Source organism: Malania oleifera, chromosome 1 (assembly GCF_029873635.1).
Source record: "Malania oleifera isolate guangnan ecotype guangnan chromosome 1, ASM2987363v1, whole genome shotgun sequence".
NCBI classification, from domain to species: Eukaryota; Viridiplantae; Streptophyta; class Magnoliopsida; order Santalales; family Ximeniaceae; genus Malania; species Malania oleifera.
Window position 1 is genome coordinate 111,243,662 of NC_080417.1, and position 19,203 is coordinate 111,262,864.

Sequence of the window (19,203 nt, forward strand, 5' to 3'; positions counted from 1 at the left end):
AATGTTTCTTTGGGGGAGGTCTATATTTTTTTGGCAAACCTTGGGGATATTTGTGGCATTTTTGAAACCTCAAGGGAGGTTTGTAGCATTTTTGAAATCTTAGCAGAGATATCTATCTTTTTACCAAACCTCAGGGGAGGTGAGTCTTTTGCCCTAATTTTTTTACTATAATATTCTTTGTAATTTTATAATTTTAATCATATTTTTATGATATTTTGATTTAAAGGTGAAAATAAGCATTTTTTTAATTAAGTTTTTAATTTGTATTAGTTTTATAAATAACACCAAACAAGTTGCTGATTTCTAGTTTTTAGTTTCTATTTTTGGTTTTTGCTTTTCGTTTTTGGTTTTTGTTTCTTTAATTTTGGACAGTGATACCAAACAGCCCCTTAGATTTTTTGTGTGAATTCCATAATTTGAATTTGATTAGTCAAGGCCAGTTTGAAATTTAATTTGTGAACTTTGAGTAGGTGAAATAAAATTGACAATGGAAGAGTCCGCTCTTTTTTGTTTGTCTTTGTTTTTTATTGTTCTAACTTTGTGTATATTAATTTTGTCAGTTTTGGTCTTATTATGTTATAAACATGATGATTGATAAAAGCTTTATTTTCTCGTTGAAATCTGATGAGGTGGGAGGTGACGGAAAGCCTTTTACAATAATGAAATGGTGTGCAATCCCACATGTGCAAAATGAAATTGGGGAAAGATAAAGAAAGAAAAAGAGTCAATTTTCATTTTCAAAAAGAAAAAGAAAAATTATAGCATTTTTCAATTTTTGAAGTAATGGCATTTTAGGAATTTGGATTGAAAATAGAAATTACTATGAAGAAATACTTTGTTTAGGGTTTAAAAAAATTAAATCCAATCATTTGAGCACTCTCTTTACAAAGAAAGGCAGAATTATGAATGATGGAACCAACATTTTTTCATTTTTAAATCAAGGAATTTGAATTATTCATTAAAAGCAATGTAGCATGTGTATTTTAATTATTTGAATACAAATGAAATTAATCGTGGAGAAAATCAGTTTGACACCTCATTAGAAATATTTAGGTAGGAGAAAGGATAGTTCTTAGAAACATTGGATTTTGGGTCATCTATAGCCAAAACAGACACAGAATAAAAACTCCCAAAGAAAATCAATATGCACACAAAAATTAAAATTTGCAACTCGAGACGAAAAGCAAAATAAAAGAATGTGCAGGCACTGCACAAAATTAATTGTGCAGAAAACCAATTTGACAACTAACCTGACAATTTTAGATAGGAGAAAGGATAGTTCTTAGAAACATTAGATTTTTTGGGTCATCTATAAATCTGTAGCCAAACCACAAAAAATTTCCAAAGGAAATCAATAAGCACGCAAAAAATAAAATTTGCAACTAGAGACAAAAAGGAAAACAAAAGGATGTGCAGGATCTACATGAAAATGAGATCAAGAGAGAAAGAAGGCACGTGAAAGTCAATGTCATTCAAATGAGGTTGGGAGGAGAGGATGTTAGTGTTTAAAGGTCTTCAACAAAAGGTTTAAAAAAACTCAAAATGAATTTGTTTCTTTTCATTTTTCAAAACTCAAAGTTCAATGAGGTAGAAATTCAAGAATTTAGCTCTTTTTGACATAACAATTTAAGTTGTTTCTTTATTTTTAATTGAAAAGAAATGAATAAAGTAAAAGATTAAAAGACTTGTTTGAATAAAAGATAGAAGGAAGGGATGGGAGGATAATAATGGATCCTAGTGAAATGTGCGAGTAAAGTCACCCAGTCAAAGTGTACTCTCCTCAAGCACAAGAATATAAATTTCAAAATGTAGAAGTGCAAATGACGTTTAAAAAATTAAGAAAAAAAGTAATAATCTTAGCACTTGATAAGTTGGAAGCATTAAATTTAAAGCTGTGATAAACTTCTTTCAAAAGAGAGGCTCATACCCAGCAACTGACATTAATTTGACAGGTTTCTCGTGGCCATAAAGTGTAGCCTTTAAAGCACGTTGGCCACGTTTTCCGCTTGAGCTTAGGGACCAAAGGCGAACTGTACCATCTTCCCCTCCACTTGCAAATATTTTGCTGGTATCATCACCTAACAATTTATCTGAAAGTGTGGAAACTGGGTGGAAACTGGGCCATTATGACCTCTGAAACATCGTTGGCAAGAACCCTACAATCAAAATATGCCAGTGATGCAATTAAGGGGATTATAGAAGAAAATCAGGAAACAGACAGATGAGAAAGATAGTCTCTTCCTGCACTAAAATAATAATAACAATAATAATAGGTTAGTAACTTAGTATATGTTCCTATGATTGCTTTGGAGTGAGCATGCAAATGTCAAACAAGCTCAGAACCTTTTCCTTACTAAAGGTACTTTTGAACAAATGCTGTATCATGCAATACCTTCCACCACAACCGAATGGAGTGATCACAGCTTGAGGTTACCAGAACATTTTCGTTTCTGTTTGTTTTACTTCGAAATAAAGATGTTTCATTCAGGGGAAACAATCTGCATATAAGATTATCATAGCTTAAAAACTACAAAACAATCAATTATTTTTCTTTCATAATAATGCATCAAAATACAGCCAAAGGGACACATCAAATTGAATGGGGCTTCATGCGTGTCAGAAACAGTAAAAAAATACATGAGTCATAAATTTAAATCAACCTATGTGTTAAAAGGATTGTTATGAACAAAAGTCTTTCTTAATCTGCTCTGTGCCTAAAAAGTAAACAAGTAAACACAGTTCCCTTGAACCAAATAAGAGGCCAAAGACAACAACTTCAAAATCCACAAGAAGCATTAATAAATATCACAAAGACAACAGTGGTTCTCTCATATTTTGTTCTTTCTATCTTGCTATCAAAAGGAATATTAGAAGCCAACTATATATATCACACAGCAGTCTATCAAAACATAAAGAACAGACATCCAGATCTAAAGCCTTAAAAGGCTTCCTTCTCTGCAACATATTGTTAGTGTTAACTCTATTAAGAACAACCAACCACATTGTTAAAAGGCATGATACACATTGTTGACCCACAAATTAGCAGCATATGGTTTTAGATGAAGTGGTAATCTAACATGGTATCAGAGCTACGGTTGCCAAGAATTCCTGGGTAGCTTTAAAGCATGAAACTGATGACCAACCTGATTGTGAGGATCAAGTTTTAGAAATTTTTGAGTACTTGGGAGATGATGGTGAGCTTGTTGATGATTTTTACGAGGATGATTGCCATGTTAGTGTGGCTAGGTGTATCTTATCCAATACCATGGACGACTATTTCCACACTTACATTCAGAGTGGAGATAGGACATATAAGTTATTGATGAGGGTTGTAGCATGGATGTGATCTCCAAGGCTGCTCTGGGAAGATTGGACCTAAGGGAGAGCCACACCCTCATCCCTTAAGTTGAATTGGGTACACAGGACAAATCTACCAATTACCAAGAGGTGCCTTACCATCCAAATGAGAGATAATAAGGATAGGGTCTATTGTGATGTACTCCCAATGGATATGACCTATGTCTTGTAAGGGACACCATGGTTTATTTGATCATGATGTAACCAATCATGGTAGAGAAAACACTTGTGTTTAGGCACAAAGATAAGAATATCATCTTGAACCCTACCAAGCCCACTCCCAAGGACCCTAAGTTAAGGATCAAGATAGCCCTTCAAGTCCCAATTCAAAGAATCAATCACTTGCTAGATCGTAGATCTCAAAAACACTGATACAATCAGAGAGTGTGTGAAACAATTCTCTACTTTGATGTTGGATATCCGAAAGATGTCAAAGAAGGACAAGCTATTTTATTTCCTAGAAGGGTTGAAACCATGGGCAAGAGAAGAACTTCATCAACAAACAGTTCAAGACTTGCCTACTACACAAGCTGCTACAAAACGCCTAATTGACTATGCTGAAGAAAGTTCCACAATGTCCACAAAAAAAAAGTGGCATGGGTGGAAACAACATAAATTCTTTCAAAAAGGGCAAACCCAAAAGTGGGGAAGCTAACATCAAGGCATCAACTTCAAAGGAAGCTTCGTCATCTCAATCTTTCAACACATCCATTGGTAAGGGTAAGATGGCAAGCTTCTTATGTTAAGGCCCTCACAAAGTTGTTGATCGCCTCCACAAGTCATCAATCAATGCCTTGCAAGCTTTCACTATGGAGGGGGCACAAGGAGATAACTAGGATTCGAGAAGAAAACCCCGAGGATGGGTGCAATGTGATTACTCATCATGTTGGAGAGGCAAACAAAAGAACCAAAAGTGATGTAGGACGAGAAGAGGCTATTTGGATGGATCATATCAACCCAATTAGGAGGCCTATGTCAAATAATAGGGTGAATGGTTTATTTGGTCCAAAAACAAAATTTGCTTAGTTGGTTAGTTGATTAAGTATGTGTGTGTAGTTTGCTTGTTTTAGGATTATTTATGTTGAGGCTTATTTGTAGTAATTGTGTACTCTAGGGATATGTTTGTAATGCAATATAGTTTTAGGGGTATGTGTGTAATTTCATGTGTTTAGAGGCTTTCTTATAAATAGTGTGTGAAAGCCATGATGTAGGCAATTGCTGATGAATTTGAATTGGAATTGAACGTGAGTTCCCCCTTCGTATCTCCTCTCTCCTCCCTTCCCTTTCCTTCCTCTCTTCTATTTCTTCTAAATTCTCCCATGGCTGCAGAACCTGAATGCTGCCCCTGCATCATTTGGTATCAAAGCCCAACCACAATCTCTTTCTTCCATTTCAATTCCCCCATCTTTTCCTTTCAATCTTCTTCTTCTTCCCCTTCTTCTTCTGTTCTTCCTCCCCCCACTGTTTTGCAACTTCTATCTCCCTCTGCTGCTGCTTCTTCTCCTTCTCTTCTTCTTCTATCCTCTCACCTTTGTTCTGTAACTTCTCCCCCCCCCCCCCCTCTTCCCTGTTGTTGCTTCTCCTTTCTTCTCTTCTTGTTCTCTAGTTTTCTGCTCTACCTGTAGAGACCCGAACCCATAAAAATAAGAAAAGGATAAAAAGGGGATTTTGCAGGCTTTGTCAACGAAGCCAATGTTCTTGTCGACGAATGCCCTTCAGTGCTTCGTCGCCGAAATTCAGAATCTCGTCAACGAAGAGATCCCAACCGACAGAGAAAATATCAGGCTTAGGGTTCGTCGACGAGGGAGAAGGTTTGGCGACAAACAGCCTCCTATGGCTCGTCAACGAGGGACCAATTCGTCGATGAGTTGGACAGGGTCAAAAGGCCTATAAATATCATTTTTCATTGCTTAAGGGTTAAGAAACCCAAATTTCTCTCTCTCTCTAGAACCAGCGAGTTCTCTCTCTCTCTCTCTCTCTCTCTCTCTCTACAGATCTTCGCCGTTCGTTGCCCGTTTCGACGATCGAAAGATACTGCAATGGTCAGGGAGCTAGGATCTGCAGTTCTAGCGGATTAGATTTTCGATTTGGTGAAAAGGGTCAGGATTTGGTTTTCGAGCGTTTCAGTTTCTGTTTCGAAATCAGGTAAGGGGATTATGTTTAATGTAGTGTTTTAATGATTTTGAACCAATAGAAATGTTGTGGAGTGAGTATGTTATGTTTTCAATTGAGATTTCTAAAAACCAACCGTTCAAAAGGCTCATTTTTCGAGCCTAGGATATACTATATGATATTTTGAGTAGAAATGAACAGTGGAAGGATCGGTTTGTTTCTACAAACCATTTATACAGTGTTTTCATAGTTGCCTACGAGCTATGTTTTAAATATGGAAAATTGTGTGGCATGAGAATATGAGTTTTAGAATGATGGAAATACCAGGATGGATATGTTTGTGTAATCCTGAACTATTGCGAAAATACTAGAATTATTTTGAGAAATGCAGGAACTTATAAGAGGGCCGAGGTCGAGTTGGTATTAAATGACCGAGGCTAGGTTTTATAAATCACAAAGTTTATTTTGAGGCTAGAGTTTGTATTAAACGGCCGAGTTGTAACAGAGGGGCAGAGGCCCGAGATTGAACTTTATGAGAGGGCAGAGGCCCAAATGGTGTTAAACGACGAGTGGCCGGGTTTTATGAAATGAGTTTTGAAGTACAGTTTTATTTACTTAAATTGAACGATATGCTTTAGGAAACCTGTGAACTTAGTGTTGCGAGCGCGGTACCGTTGCTAAAGAGAGTTTCACTAGTAGACCACGTGCGCCCATATCTACGAGCGTGTGGTGTTGGGTGGTCCTAACCGATTGACCGAGATGCAATCGGACCGTAAGCGAGCTTGCGGAAGCCTACTGACATATATAGCAAGGAGTTGACTTGGCTTGGGTTAATCTCCCGAGTTTTTGTCCAGCCTTTGGGTCGCACAACCCTGTCCACAGGGGTTTATACATGGCGAGTAGTTCCAAGGTGTATCTTTTATTCATATCTGTATATTTATGCAATGATGTAAATGTTTTCCAATATTGATTTATGTTTTGAGAAATGAGAAATGAATAGGCATACTATGTTCAATATAAGAGAGAAGTATGATTCTAGTATACACTAAAAAGCATGCTGCCACACACTGTCATTAACTTAATCTTCCTTACTAAGAGGTGTCTCACCCCATTGTACAACATATCTTTTCAAGGAATCCCAGAGATCGAGTTTAGCAGGGATCCAGGGGGTGGAGACTAGTTTAGTTACTTTTTGTGAGTGTCTTCAAGAACTCAAGTGTGAGTAGTTATTATAGTATGCCTTCGGGCTTATATTTATGGTCGTGTGGACCAACTTTGTGGACTTTAAATTGAGATGTAATATGAGTATGGAAAGAACCTTGGTATATATATGTTGATTTAGACTCTGGTAATAGTATGTTGAGATTGTTTCAATATTCCGCTGCATATCTTGTATGTTGAGATGGTATCAGGTACACAAACGTCACTAAAGTAGCACCCTAGACCCACGTGACAGGTCGGGGCGCTACAATGCCTCTGCTCTGTTCTCTCACTCTTTGTTTTGTATTAACCCTCCCTTCTTTGTTCTATCTTTCTCTCTTCTTCTTCTTCTTCTAAATTCTTCCTTCTTGTCTTTTCCTCTCTCTATATCCCTTCCATCATTCTCTCTCTGATTCTTCTCTATTCTGAAATTTAAATTTTTTTTTTTTTTAAAAAACCCCAAAAAGCAGTTCTGTGGTTTCTGAACTTTTTCAGAATTTCCAGTTGTGTCCCATTTTTCAAAAACCCTTATTTCCACCCTAGATTCTACAACACTACCCACACCATCAAAAACAAAACCCCTAGAAACCCTCTCTCCTAAAATTTCATTATCGTCCGACCAGCTGTAAAGCCCCATGCGCCACCAGAAATTCTCCAGCAACCGATCCATTCAAAATCCACCCTTGCAAGAGTTTTTTTTTTTTTTTAAACACCCACTACCATTCAACTCACCACCCTTCTATCTACCATCCCCCAGAAAATCATCACCAGAGCACCATCTCCAGTGCTCCACATGTCCCACATGCTGGCGACTGCAAGTGAGGATTCTGCCTCACTTCCTCCTGCTGCCAGAATTGCACGAAATTGGTTCTCAAAATGAGAAAGTGGTGTTTTCTCCATGATATGTTGACCTGCAAGGAGAAATTTTGATTGCGCAATATATTGCAAGCAAGCACGATAATTTGGCACAAAACCCTAGAAATTGTCACTGCCAGCATCAAAAATCAGGTTTTGCTGTTGTAATTTGTGAGTTTTCTTTTTAAAATCTGTTTCATTCAGCAGGACAACCAATATCAAGGTGAATTGAAGAAAGTTTTGAGAAATTGGGCATAAGGCTTGTGGGAAATTGTGTTAAAAGGCTGTTGGTGATATAAAGGTGCAGCATATATATATATATATATATGCATAAATTCAGCAACATGATGACAAATTATAGGACAAAAGGAATGCCATTTATCATATCTTGGGCACAATTACAAGCTCTTCAACAGCATTCTCAAATGCGGAGAAAAGGTTTGCAAAATCATTATTGATGGAAGATGTTCAATGAATGAGGTTTTCATAAATGGAGTCACTTGAATGCAGCTTCATCCAGAACCTCACCCAGAGCCTTATGAGATGTCATGGGTTGATAACTCTATTGTACATGTTTATGAAAGATGTTTGGTTCCCATCCAAATGGGTGAATATTTGGCTAATGTTTGGTGTGATAGGAACCTATGAATATTGGCCATGTACTCCTTGGTTCTCCTTGTTTGGATGATTTGGGTGTGACTCAGGGGCTTAAGAATACATATGTCTTCCACCATAATGAGAAGAAAATCGTTTTGAAGTCCACTCTACCAATTAATCAAAACAAAAAACCGGTCACATTCACTCAACTTGAAAACACTACAAGCAAGGAAATGCATATGTTTGAAGACATCCATAGTCTTTCAAACATTCCTACCATTGAGTTTGTCATCGCCGATACATCATTGATGCTAATTCTCAACTCAAGTCCAATGGAGCATGGTTTTTTGTCTCATTCAAGCACTGAATTTCAAAGAGTCCAAGTTTGCTTCTCCATTTTGATTCTCCAACATTTCAAAATTCGAGGCTGACTTCTAACTGGGGGAGAGTTGATGTAGGACAAGAAGCAAGACCTTGGGAAGAGCCATCTTGGAGAATAATTAAGAAGAATTGGGTTAAGGAATTGTTGGGTTTAATTATTAGTTTATTATGTATTTAGTTTAATTAGTATAATAGTATGCTTATTTTGGGGGCTTTTTTGTAATATTTGTGTTAAGTATGGGTATGTTTGTAATGCAATGTAGTTTAAGGGGTATGTGTGTAATTTCATGTTTTAGAGGCTTTCTTATAAATAGTGTGAAAGCCATGAAGTAGGCAGTTATTGATGAATTTGAATTGGAATTGAATGTGAGTTCCCCCTTGGTATCTTCCTCCCTCCCCCCTTCCCTTTCCTTCCTCCCTTCTATTTCTTCTAAATTCTCCCATGGCTACAAAACCTTGATGCTGCCCCTGCATCAAAAAAGTTACCCAAGCGGAAAGAGTAATGTTTGTAGATTTGCGAATCAATGGGGACACATGCTATGGTGGATACTAGGGCTACCGTAACTTTGTCAACAGGCAAAAGCGCTAAGACTCAACTTGAACTTGGAGAAAGACTCGCGGCGCATGAAAGCTCATACCTTTGCATCTCAACCTACTCTGGGAGTAGCCAAGCAAGTGACTACACTTGGACAATGAGCGCAACATGAGAATTTCACAACAGTGCACATGGACGATTTCTAAGAGATACTTGGAATGGAATTCTTAAGGAAACTAAGGTGGTATAAATGTCGTTTGCTAGTTCCCTTTGTCTTATGGAGACCACCCTTGCATGGTGCAATTCGTTTGCGAAGAAAGGGGATGATGAGAAGTTATTATTAGCCATGCAACTCAAAACGGATTTGGGTAGGGGTGAACAAACATATCTTGCCACATTGGTGTTACATAAAAAGGTAGGCCAACAGCTGATGCTTACTGCCATCCAAGCTATGTTGGATGAATACAAATTGTGATGCCAAACAAGTTACCTCACGACTTGCCTCCATGACGAGGGATGGTGTATAAGATCGATGTTATCAAGTGCAAAGCCCTCTGATAAAGGGCCATACTGAACAAAACCTCCACAATTAGCAGATTTGATGAAGCAACTTGATGAGTTATTGGTAGTGGGTTATATACATACTCCTAAAGCACCGTTCAGAGCACCGATGTTGTTTAAGAGGAAACATGATGGAAGCATACGGACGTGTGTGGACTACCACGTGCTCAACAAAGTAACAATGCACAACAAGTATCCCATCCACTTATTGTTGATTTGTTTGATCAGCTAAGGCATACCAAGTACTTCACCAAACTCAACTTGCAGCCAGGATGCTATCAAGTGACAAACTAACAATAGTAGATGGTGATGAGCTAAAGACCACTTGTGTGCCTTGGCACGGGGCATATGGATTCTAGGTGATGCCCTTCAGGTTGACAGATATGCCAACAACATTCTATACATTGACGAACCAAGATCTTCATGAGTGTTTCAACAAGTTTGTTGTCGTGTACCTGAATGACATTATTGTCTACAATTCCACTTTAGATGAACATAAAGAGCATCTACAAAAGGTGTTCATAAGGCTAAAGGAAAAAAAAACCTCTATGTGAAGAAAGATAAGTGCTCTTTCGCTCAAACGAGCATCAAATCACTTGGAATGTGATCAAGAAAGGTCATATTTTGATGTATATGGAGAAGGTGAGAGCTATTTAAAATTCGAAAATCCCAACGACGGTGAAGCAATTGTATTCCTTCCTTAGACTTGTCAATTGTTATCATAAGTTAGTGGACAAGTACTAGAGGAGAACTATCGCATTGACATAACTATTGAAGAAAGGTCATAGGTGGAACTAGACAAAAGAGTGCTAAGGAGCTTTAAAGGAAGTCATGATGCAAGATCTGGTACTTGCTCTTCTGGACATCATAAAGCCTTTTGAGATATAGATAGATCCACTAGACTATGTCTTTTGTGGAGGTTTTGTTACAGGATTGGCATCCTATTGCATAAGAGCCATTAGCTTAGTGAAGCTTAACAAAAGTACAAAGCTTAAGATGCTGGTGGCAATACATTGTCGTCATGTGTGGTGACAATACCTACTTGGATCGAAGCTCATGGTGAAAACAGATAACTGAGCTATTAGTCACTTCTTTACACAGCCTAAGTTATCACCCAAGCAAGCCCGTTCGCAAGAATTCCTCGTGGAGTTCGATTTCTCATTCAAGCACAAGGCAGTGTGGATGAATCAAATCGTAGATGCACTCAACAGGAAAGCCGAGTTTGCAGCCTTACAGATGTTGACACAGTTGACAATAAGTAAGGTCACCACAATAATGAAGGAGCATATTAAAAAGAACTTTGTCAAAGTTCCAATTGCCCCAAACCTCATAAAATTGTTGGAAAAGAGCAAAGCACACCAATTCTAGTTAGAAGATGAATTGTTGATGACACATGCTAACCAGCTCTTTGTGCCTCGAATTGGAGATGCAAGGCAGACACTATTGCAAAAGTGTCATGACAGCATGTGGGCAAGCCATCTAGAATGGCATTGCAGTTTGGCATTGTTGATGCAAAGATATTACTAGCCACACATGTGTGATGGGGAGGTTGAGTATACCCAAACTTATCTCACCTACCAACAAGAGAAGTTGGAGCGAAAGATGATTGCAGGGCTGTTGGAGCCTCTTCAAGTACCAACGAGACCGTGGGAGAGTGTCTCACTTGACTTCATCACCAACCTGCCCAAAGTTAGAGGCACAAGGTCTGTACTCATGGTTATAAATAGGTTTACAATACTTTCGTACCTGCACCAAAGTAATGTTCAACAGAGGAGACAACACAACTAGTTTTCAAGCATATTCCAACACATTGTTAGTGACTGAGACTCAAGATTTACAAGCAACATCTAGACAAAACCTTTTAGAATCCTCATTTCACAACTTTGACCTCTCTTTGACCTACCACCTATAGACACATGAACATACAAAGAGATTTAACGGACTACTAGAGGAGTACTTTTGCTATTTCATCACCGTCAACCAAAAGAATTAGGTGCAACTACTCGACATGACTCAATTCTGTTTCAAAACCTAAAAGAGCTCAACAACCAACAAGAATCCTTTAGAGCTTGTTACAGGCCAGCAGCTACTGTTACTCCACACAACGGATGAGTCGTATAGAGGAAAGAGTCTGAGACCATACATCTTCACCAAAGAATAGAGATAGAATGCTGCTATTGTCCAAGCTTACCTAGAGAAAGCTTCCAAGTGAATGAGCTTCCAAGTGAATGAAGAAGTGGGCAAATAAAGAGAGAAGACCACTGCATTTCAACATGGGTGACTTGGTGTTTGTTAAGCTCCATCTATAACAAATCAAGTCACTACGAGATCAAGATAAGCAACTACTTTGCAAATATGAAGAAGTGGAAGAACTAGTTCCCATCTAGCCCAAAGTTAGAATAAGATTGATCCTCCCACTCAGATGAGAGTGCATCCTGTGTTTCTGGTCAATTGTCTCAACTCATTCAAGGCCGACAATGAAGATCCGAGTAGAAGTCAATCAACTAGTGTATCACTAAAGACAATGCAACCTGGCATAAGAGAAGTTGAAGTCAACCTTGCAGACTGAGAGTTCGGACTTTGGAACATCAAGTAAGAAGCAGCACAAGATTTTAGTGAAGTAAAAAGGCCTTGATATGTGAAAAAAAGACATGGAATCGTTCGTGGACAAAGTTAAAGAGTATTTAGCGTCAAAGTCAATGAGGACATCAACAGAATAAGTGGGGGGAGAATGCCACAAGCCAAGCTTGTTAAGGGCATTATGCTTGGCTATAACGACTTGCCTTGTGTGCATAGGATGGGTTATCACCATGTAAATAGTATTTATTCATTGAGTATTTTTATACCTTTGGGCAAAGTGAGAGTATAATTCCTTAATCAGTTTGATGTTTCCTAGTGTTAGAGCAAGAAAAGCATAGAAAGCTCTTTAGAGGAAGGTGAAGGTTCATTGATCAATGTAAAACTTACTAGCACTTGTAAACGTGTTTAGCCCACTTGCATCACTCACTAAACACATGTTAACCACAGAGGTGTGTTAATGAATTACGTGCTTTAATGTTTACCACATGATTCTCATTTGCTTACATGATTGCTTACTGCTTCCACTTACTTGCATTCAATGATTATGATTGTATTATTGCGGTAAACCACGATATAATTTTGACTGACCAAATAAGCAAAAGTGCTTTAGCTAGTACCACATGGCCCTTCACAAGGTGTGGAATGTTCTACCCGTGACACCTATCCCTAGCTTAAGGATATGCTTAAAATATGCTAACTAGCTCTAGTTGGTACTCCAAGATTGACTACACAATGGGTATCACCAAATTAGAATTAGATCAAGAGATTTATCGGAAACAGCTAAGACCCGAGATGATTATTTGAGTGGCTGGACATGCCCTTTGACCTCCAATGCTCCTAATACTTTTATAAGGGTTATGACACATGTTTTGAAGCCATTCATAGGAAAGTTCATAGTGGTCCACTTCCATGATATGCTAGTCTACAATAAAACTAGGAAGGAGCACTTGATACATCTTCCTCAGGTCTTTGTCACCTTGAGGGAAGCAAAGTTGTTTGCTAACCTCTTTTTATAGTCTGGTGTGCTCTTTCATGGTTTTGTGATCTTCACACAAGGAATAGCCACTAATCTAAAAAAGGTTAGAGCCAGTAGGGAGTGAGCTTGAGTCTAGGAATATCACTAAAGTTTGTAGTTTTGATAGCCTCGTGAATTTCTATAGGCTATTCATAAGGCATTTTGGCACCATCATTGCTCTTATCACTAGGTTCCTGGAGAAAGGGTAGTTTCATTGGACCCCATCAACTACTGGAGCTTTTAGAGAGGTCAAATAGAAGATGACGAAAGCACTTGTACTTAGGCATTCAAACTTTAGTAGAATATTTGAGGTGGCTTGTGATGCCTCTAGAGTAGGTATAGGTGCGATCTTGAGTCAAGAGGGACACCCTATAGCATTTTTCAGTGAAAAACTCTCAAACGTTAGACAGAGATATAGAACATATGATAAACAATTTTATGTTGTAGTAAGATCGCTTCAGCATTGGAGAGATTACTAGTTACCCAAAGAGTTTGAATTCTTTTCTAACTACCTTGTTTTGTGATATTTAAGGCTAGCAAAAGAAGTTGAATGCAAAGCATGTTGGTTGGCTAGAGTTCCTCAACAAGTACACCCTGTTCTTAAGCAATATGTCGATGTTGATAATAAAGTGGTTGATGGCCTCAGTAGGGTAGCAGTTATTCTCCATATCTTTGGAGTCGATGTCATTGAGTTTGACCGTTTGAAGGATGAATATTCTACTTGTCCTAATTTTAGGCTTATCTTTCAACAGGTGAGTGAGAGCAATCATAGAGATTTTGCAGATTTCATCATCCATGAGGGATACCTATTTAGAGGTACTAGGTTATGCATTCCTCATAGTTCTTTTAGATATTTTTTAGTTTCAATAGTATGCCAAAGGGTTAATTGGTCATCAAGGGAGCAATAAAACCATCGCGTTAGTTGAGGAAGGTTTTATTTGCCTTCATCGATGAGGGATGTTGCTAGGATAGTGCCTTAGTGTCGCACTTGTCATTTAGCCAAATCTAGCAGACACAAACATTGGTCTTTATACCCATATTCCACTACCACACATACCTTGGAGAGACCTAAGTATGGATTTTGTTCTTGGACCCTCTAAAATAGCCCAGGGGCATTATTCCATATTCGTTGTTGTTTAATAAATTCTCCAAGATGGCACATTTTATCCCATGTAATAAGACTTCTTATGCATCTCATGTTCCTAATTGTTCTTTAAAGAGGTCGTCAAATTTCCTGGATTGCCAACCTCCTTAGTGTTTGATATGCATATCAAGTTCTCTACTTACCCTTGGAAGACACTTTGGAAAATGTGTGGGACTTCGCTATGTTCTTCTGCTTGCCACTCCCAAGATGAAGATCAAACTAAGGTTGTGAATCATAGTTTTAGTGACCTACTTGGGTCTATTATGGGAGAAAACAAGGCAATTGGGACTTGGTGCTGCCTACTGTTGAGTTTACTTGTAATAATTTCGTGAAAAGGTCCACAGGAAAGGGTCTTTTCAAGTGTATATTTGGTTACAAACCTTGTGTGCCCCATTTATCTTGTTCCTTTGCCACCAAATGCTTATATTTCAGAGGCTACTAAGTCTTCTATTCATTACATTGATGAGTTGCATGCTAAGGTTAGGCAAAAACTTGCTATCGGTAATATGGATTATAAGCTTGTTATAGATGTGCATCATAAAGCTAGAGATTTTAATTTAGGTGATAGTGTCATGGTTCACTTTAGACTTGAGCACTACCCTAGAAATTCATTTAAAAAGCTCCACACTCGTGCCATTGGCCCTTCCCCCATCTTTAAGAAACTTGGACCTAATGCATATTTACTTGATTTTCCTACTCATATGTCCATAGTCCAGTTTTTAATGTGGATGGTTTGACACCTTACCAAGGCACCTTAGAGCCTCTTTCTTTGCCATTTGGTGCTCATACAGGGTCAGTGGCTCCTCAGCATACCTCTATTTCTCAATCACACAAGACAATAGAGTCTATTTTGGATGATGAGTTCATGACATCTCCTTATGATGGTTTTCGTCGATACTTGATTTAGTGGAGAAGTTGTCTCCTATTCGATGCTACATGGATTACCGAGGATGCTATTCATGAGAGCACTCCTAAGTTTCTAGAGTCATATTTGCAGTCCCACTCTTCGGAGTAGAGTTCCTTTTAGCCAAAGGAGAATGATAGAGGACGGTCCATATCCTATAGGCCACCCATTCAACATAGATATTTTAGGTATAGATTTAGGAAATAGTGCTTGTATTAGGATTTCTATGAGTTGTTTAGTGACTTTCTTTGGTTTTTGTAATCTTCTTCTTCTCTTATTCTTTGGTATTTCTTAAATATGTGTTAGTGGTAGTAGTGTTTTATAAGTGCTAGACTATACAGTTATCATTTGAAATCAAAATCACTCTCTCTCTCTTAGTAGTAGTAGTAGTAGTAGTGTTCTCTCTCTCTCTCTCTGTCTCCTTAGTTGTAGTAGCAAGTAGTAGTAGTACTTCTTCTTTTTCTTCTTCTTCTTTTTCTTCTTGAGATTAGAATGACACAAGCACACAAGAGAATGTAAAGCAAAAAAGGGAGATAAAAAAATAAAAGAAAATCTAGAGAGTACTAAAGACAACCTTAGATATATTTCACAGCAAGTAGCTCTAATGGAAAATAAACAGAAGCTGCCAACACATACAAGATAATTGAAGGAACAAGAGAATTTATGCAAAATTCTCACCTCATACAAGTAATTCTTGCATTATGATCAGTTAGTGTGACAATGGAATCTCTTCCGCTTAAAAAGCTATCAACCTTCATAATTTGGATCAAGGAACCCTATTGAATATTATCCAGCAAAGAAGTTACAATTTATCTTCGGCCAGTACCATAAGGAGCACATAGCAATGCCAAAAGAAAACAAGAAAATGCATTATCAGGCTCCCTGTGACGTTATTTAAAAAATAAAAATAAAACAAAAATTGAAAAAAACAGGTTAGGATTTTGATGGGGCCATGCACCTGGGCAGAGGAAGGGATAATTGCACCTTGCACGCTAGTTAACAAGCGGATGAGTTAAGAGAGATAACTGTATTCTTGAATCTTGAGTGAAACTACTGGAGTATAAAACACTATTACCCTATGATAGTGGCAGGGAGTTTATCATGAAGAAAATTGTAAATGATACCTTTGAAAAGATTATATCACTTTTGTCTAATAATACATGACTGCATGGTATTGCATCTGTATAGAGTTCAGCAATTAACGGATCAATAAACTTGAACTGCTGCACCGCAGTATGCCTAAACAAATATGCTTCCCTGACTCCTGCTGCCTGCGAAAGGCTAGGTAGCTTCCCTGGCCAACACTCCCTGCATCCAAAAATAAATGCGCAAGTCTTAATCATCATAAAGTAGTCATATTAGTTAAAATCCAAAAGCAAAAACAAAAACAAAAACAAGAAAGAACAAAACAAAACAAAGCAACAGAAGTGGAAAAGATGAAGACAAACCCATATAAACTACTTAGCATACTACTTTCAAGGAGTTAGATCTGACTGCATTATGCTAAATCACATACATATGTCAAAGAGATCTTTATCTGAGGACTACAGTTACTACAAAATACTAATTATTACTAACACACTAGCAAACCAAAAATCAGCACAAACATTCCAAAACAGGGCGCATCTTTTGTTCTGGAAATGATTCAAAGTTTTAATTGAATATTTTCCATATAAAATTTTTTTATTAATTAAAGTGGGGAATCATCGCTTTGTAATTCTATTTTCAGTCATTAGTAATCCATTTCACAAAAGAAAATCTCTTATGCAAGTTCCATTAAACATTTTCACCGATGCATCTGTATAAAGCATACTCCTAATGTTGCACACTTTAGAGCATATGCCATGCCACAACCGTGTGTTCCAAATTCTTGACAATTTTTTGGGTATGAAACTTGTATGTTGAAAGCATACAAATAGAGTCAGCTTTTACATGCCCTAAAATGCCATTTAAATAGATAAAGCCTCAAAACAAAAGCGAGGGTCATAAGCTCGGATCAAGACAGCAAGAGTTTAGGCCATCAACCAATCAAAGAGCGAAAGCGGCACCCATCTTATTACCAATAGACAAATTACACTCCCAAAAACTAATTAACAAATCAAACCACTTTTCAAAGCGTCACATATTTACTAGAATCAGTTCTCACTGGCACTAATCCAAACATCTTCGCATACATTCCCACCCAAAGAAAAAAAGAAAGAGAAATTAACTAGGACAAAAAGCGGAGAGAGAATCAAACGAATGGAGATGTACCAGAAGAAACGCTGCCAGATGGCATCAGAATAAGCGACAGATTTGAGGAGCTTGCAGGACATGGCCAAGTTGGAGAGGTCTTGGAGATTACGGAGGAAGCTGGCGCAGTGGACCAGAGAGTCTTGATTCAAGTCGGTGATGGTGGTGGAGCTCTGATTCGAGGAAGGGGATGGGTCCGCCATGTTCGGAGGGCTCTAAAACCCTAAAAAAACCACTGGGGGATGCATATACGTGAAGATTGACAGGAGATGAGAACGTGAACAAGCGAAGAAATATGATGGGAAACCCGGGTAGATGAACAGAGGTGGCGGGTGAGAGAGCAGAGCAGAGACAGTTTTCCGTCCACGTTCGTATTTTCACGCAGAAAGCTGACTACCTGTTTCTCTCTCTAGGAATGCCGGTCATCACGTGCCGATCACGGACCTCGTGATGCAAAGTCACACCAGGCAACATCTCCTCAACACTCCCCTTTTGAATTTTTGAAAGTTGTCACAAAATTTTCTAAAATTAAATTTTATTAATAAAATAAATCCTCTATTAATCGACCATTAATTAACCATTAAATTTTATTCCAAATTTAATGAAAATTTACCCTTTCTTTTAATTTTGATAACATGAATTTTAAAAATAATATTAATTTAATAAATTAAGTTAGAAAAATTGATCAGTATAATATATTTTGAAAATTAAACTTATAAATAAGTTAAACACCTAATGACTAAGTTGGGTCAATCATTTGACATAAACATGATAATATAATTAAATTATTATTTTAAAAATTAAAATTATAAAAAAATAAACTAATAATTCAAAAAAAATACTTAAATAAGTATATTGTTACAAAATATTTGCTATATACAATTCATAAAATTTATATGACTAAATATATCTTTAACAAATAAAATATAATTTTATAAATTGACTTGAATCAGATAGTTGGTCGAATTGTCGCTTGCTTTGTTTGGTTTGATTGAATTTCATATCTAATAATAAGCAACTTGAATAAAATTAGAAAAAATCGGTGAATTATTTTCAAACAATGGTCAACCAATTAATATAAATTTGAATTTTTTTAATTATTTAGCATTCATATTTTATACACACAAAAAAACTAAAATCCAATTTTATAATTTTAATTCATAAAAAATAAATTTTAAAATATTTTAACTCTGATGTTTGGGAGTGCACAGTAATCCTAGAGACCATGCATGTAGTGATTATTTGCATTCAGAATCATTTTTTGTAAGCACAAAGTCGATTTTAAAAATAGCGGTCTAACCATGCCTTAACTCCTCTAAATATTATTAATAGTTTAATTTAATTATTGACTTATTTCGTATAGTTTTAATGACCACCTTCAATCCTACATTGGAGAAACTACTCTTGATCTCACTCATGTGAAATCCTTTTTTGGGACCAACTACAAGCCTTGGAAAGCAAAATTTTATTTTACCTTGAAAATGTTGCTAGTGATCTATGTTTTAGAGACTCCTAGACCACAATCAAAAGGAAATGATAATCACGCCATAATAAAGTGAGAGAAAGATAATGAGAAGTGCAAGAACTACATTCTTGATACGTTGTTGAATGATCTATACGATGTCTACTGTAAGTATGACACTATCAAGGAAATATGAGAATTTTTCAACAAGAACTATATCATTGAAGATGTGGAATCTCTATTTTACCTATAAAAAATTATTGTACTA

The 19,203-nt window shown here is 37.2% G+C and overlaps 1 protein-coding gene across 3 annotated transcripts in view; it reads right to left on the reverse strand.

The window, feature by feature from the left end:
- Positions 1–17,935, reverse strand: part of LOC131168679 (uncharacterized) — a 36,372-nt gene extending 18,437 nt beyond the window's left edge. Inside the window, exons 1-5 of one of the 3 annotated variants that reach the window (XM_058128313.1) lie at positions 17,495–17,935; positions 16,366–16,549; positions 15,920–16,017; positions 2,393–2,498; positions 1,928–2,156 (exon numbers count right to left, since the gene is read on the reverse strand). In XM_058128313.1, the coding sequence (XP_057984296.1) occupies positions 1,928–1,941 (14 nt within the window). In that variant the 5' untranslated portion in view covers positions 1,942–2,156; positions 2,393–2,498; positions 15,920–16,017; positions 16,366–16,549; positions 17,495–17,935. Of the gene's footprint in view, positions 1–1,250; positions 1,319–1,927; positions 2,157–2,392; positions 2,499–15,919; positions 16,018–16,199; positions 16,550–17,494 lie in introns of those variants that run through there. The other 2 variants (XM_058128306.1, XM_058128319.1) reach the window with 2 other exon arrangements.
- Positions 17,936–19,203: the final 1,268 nt, after the last annotated feature.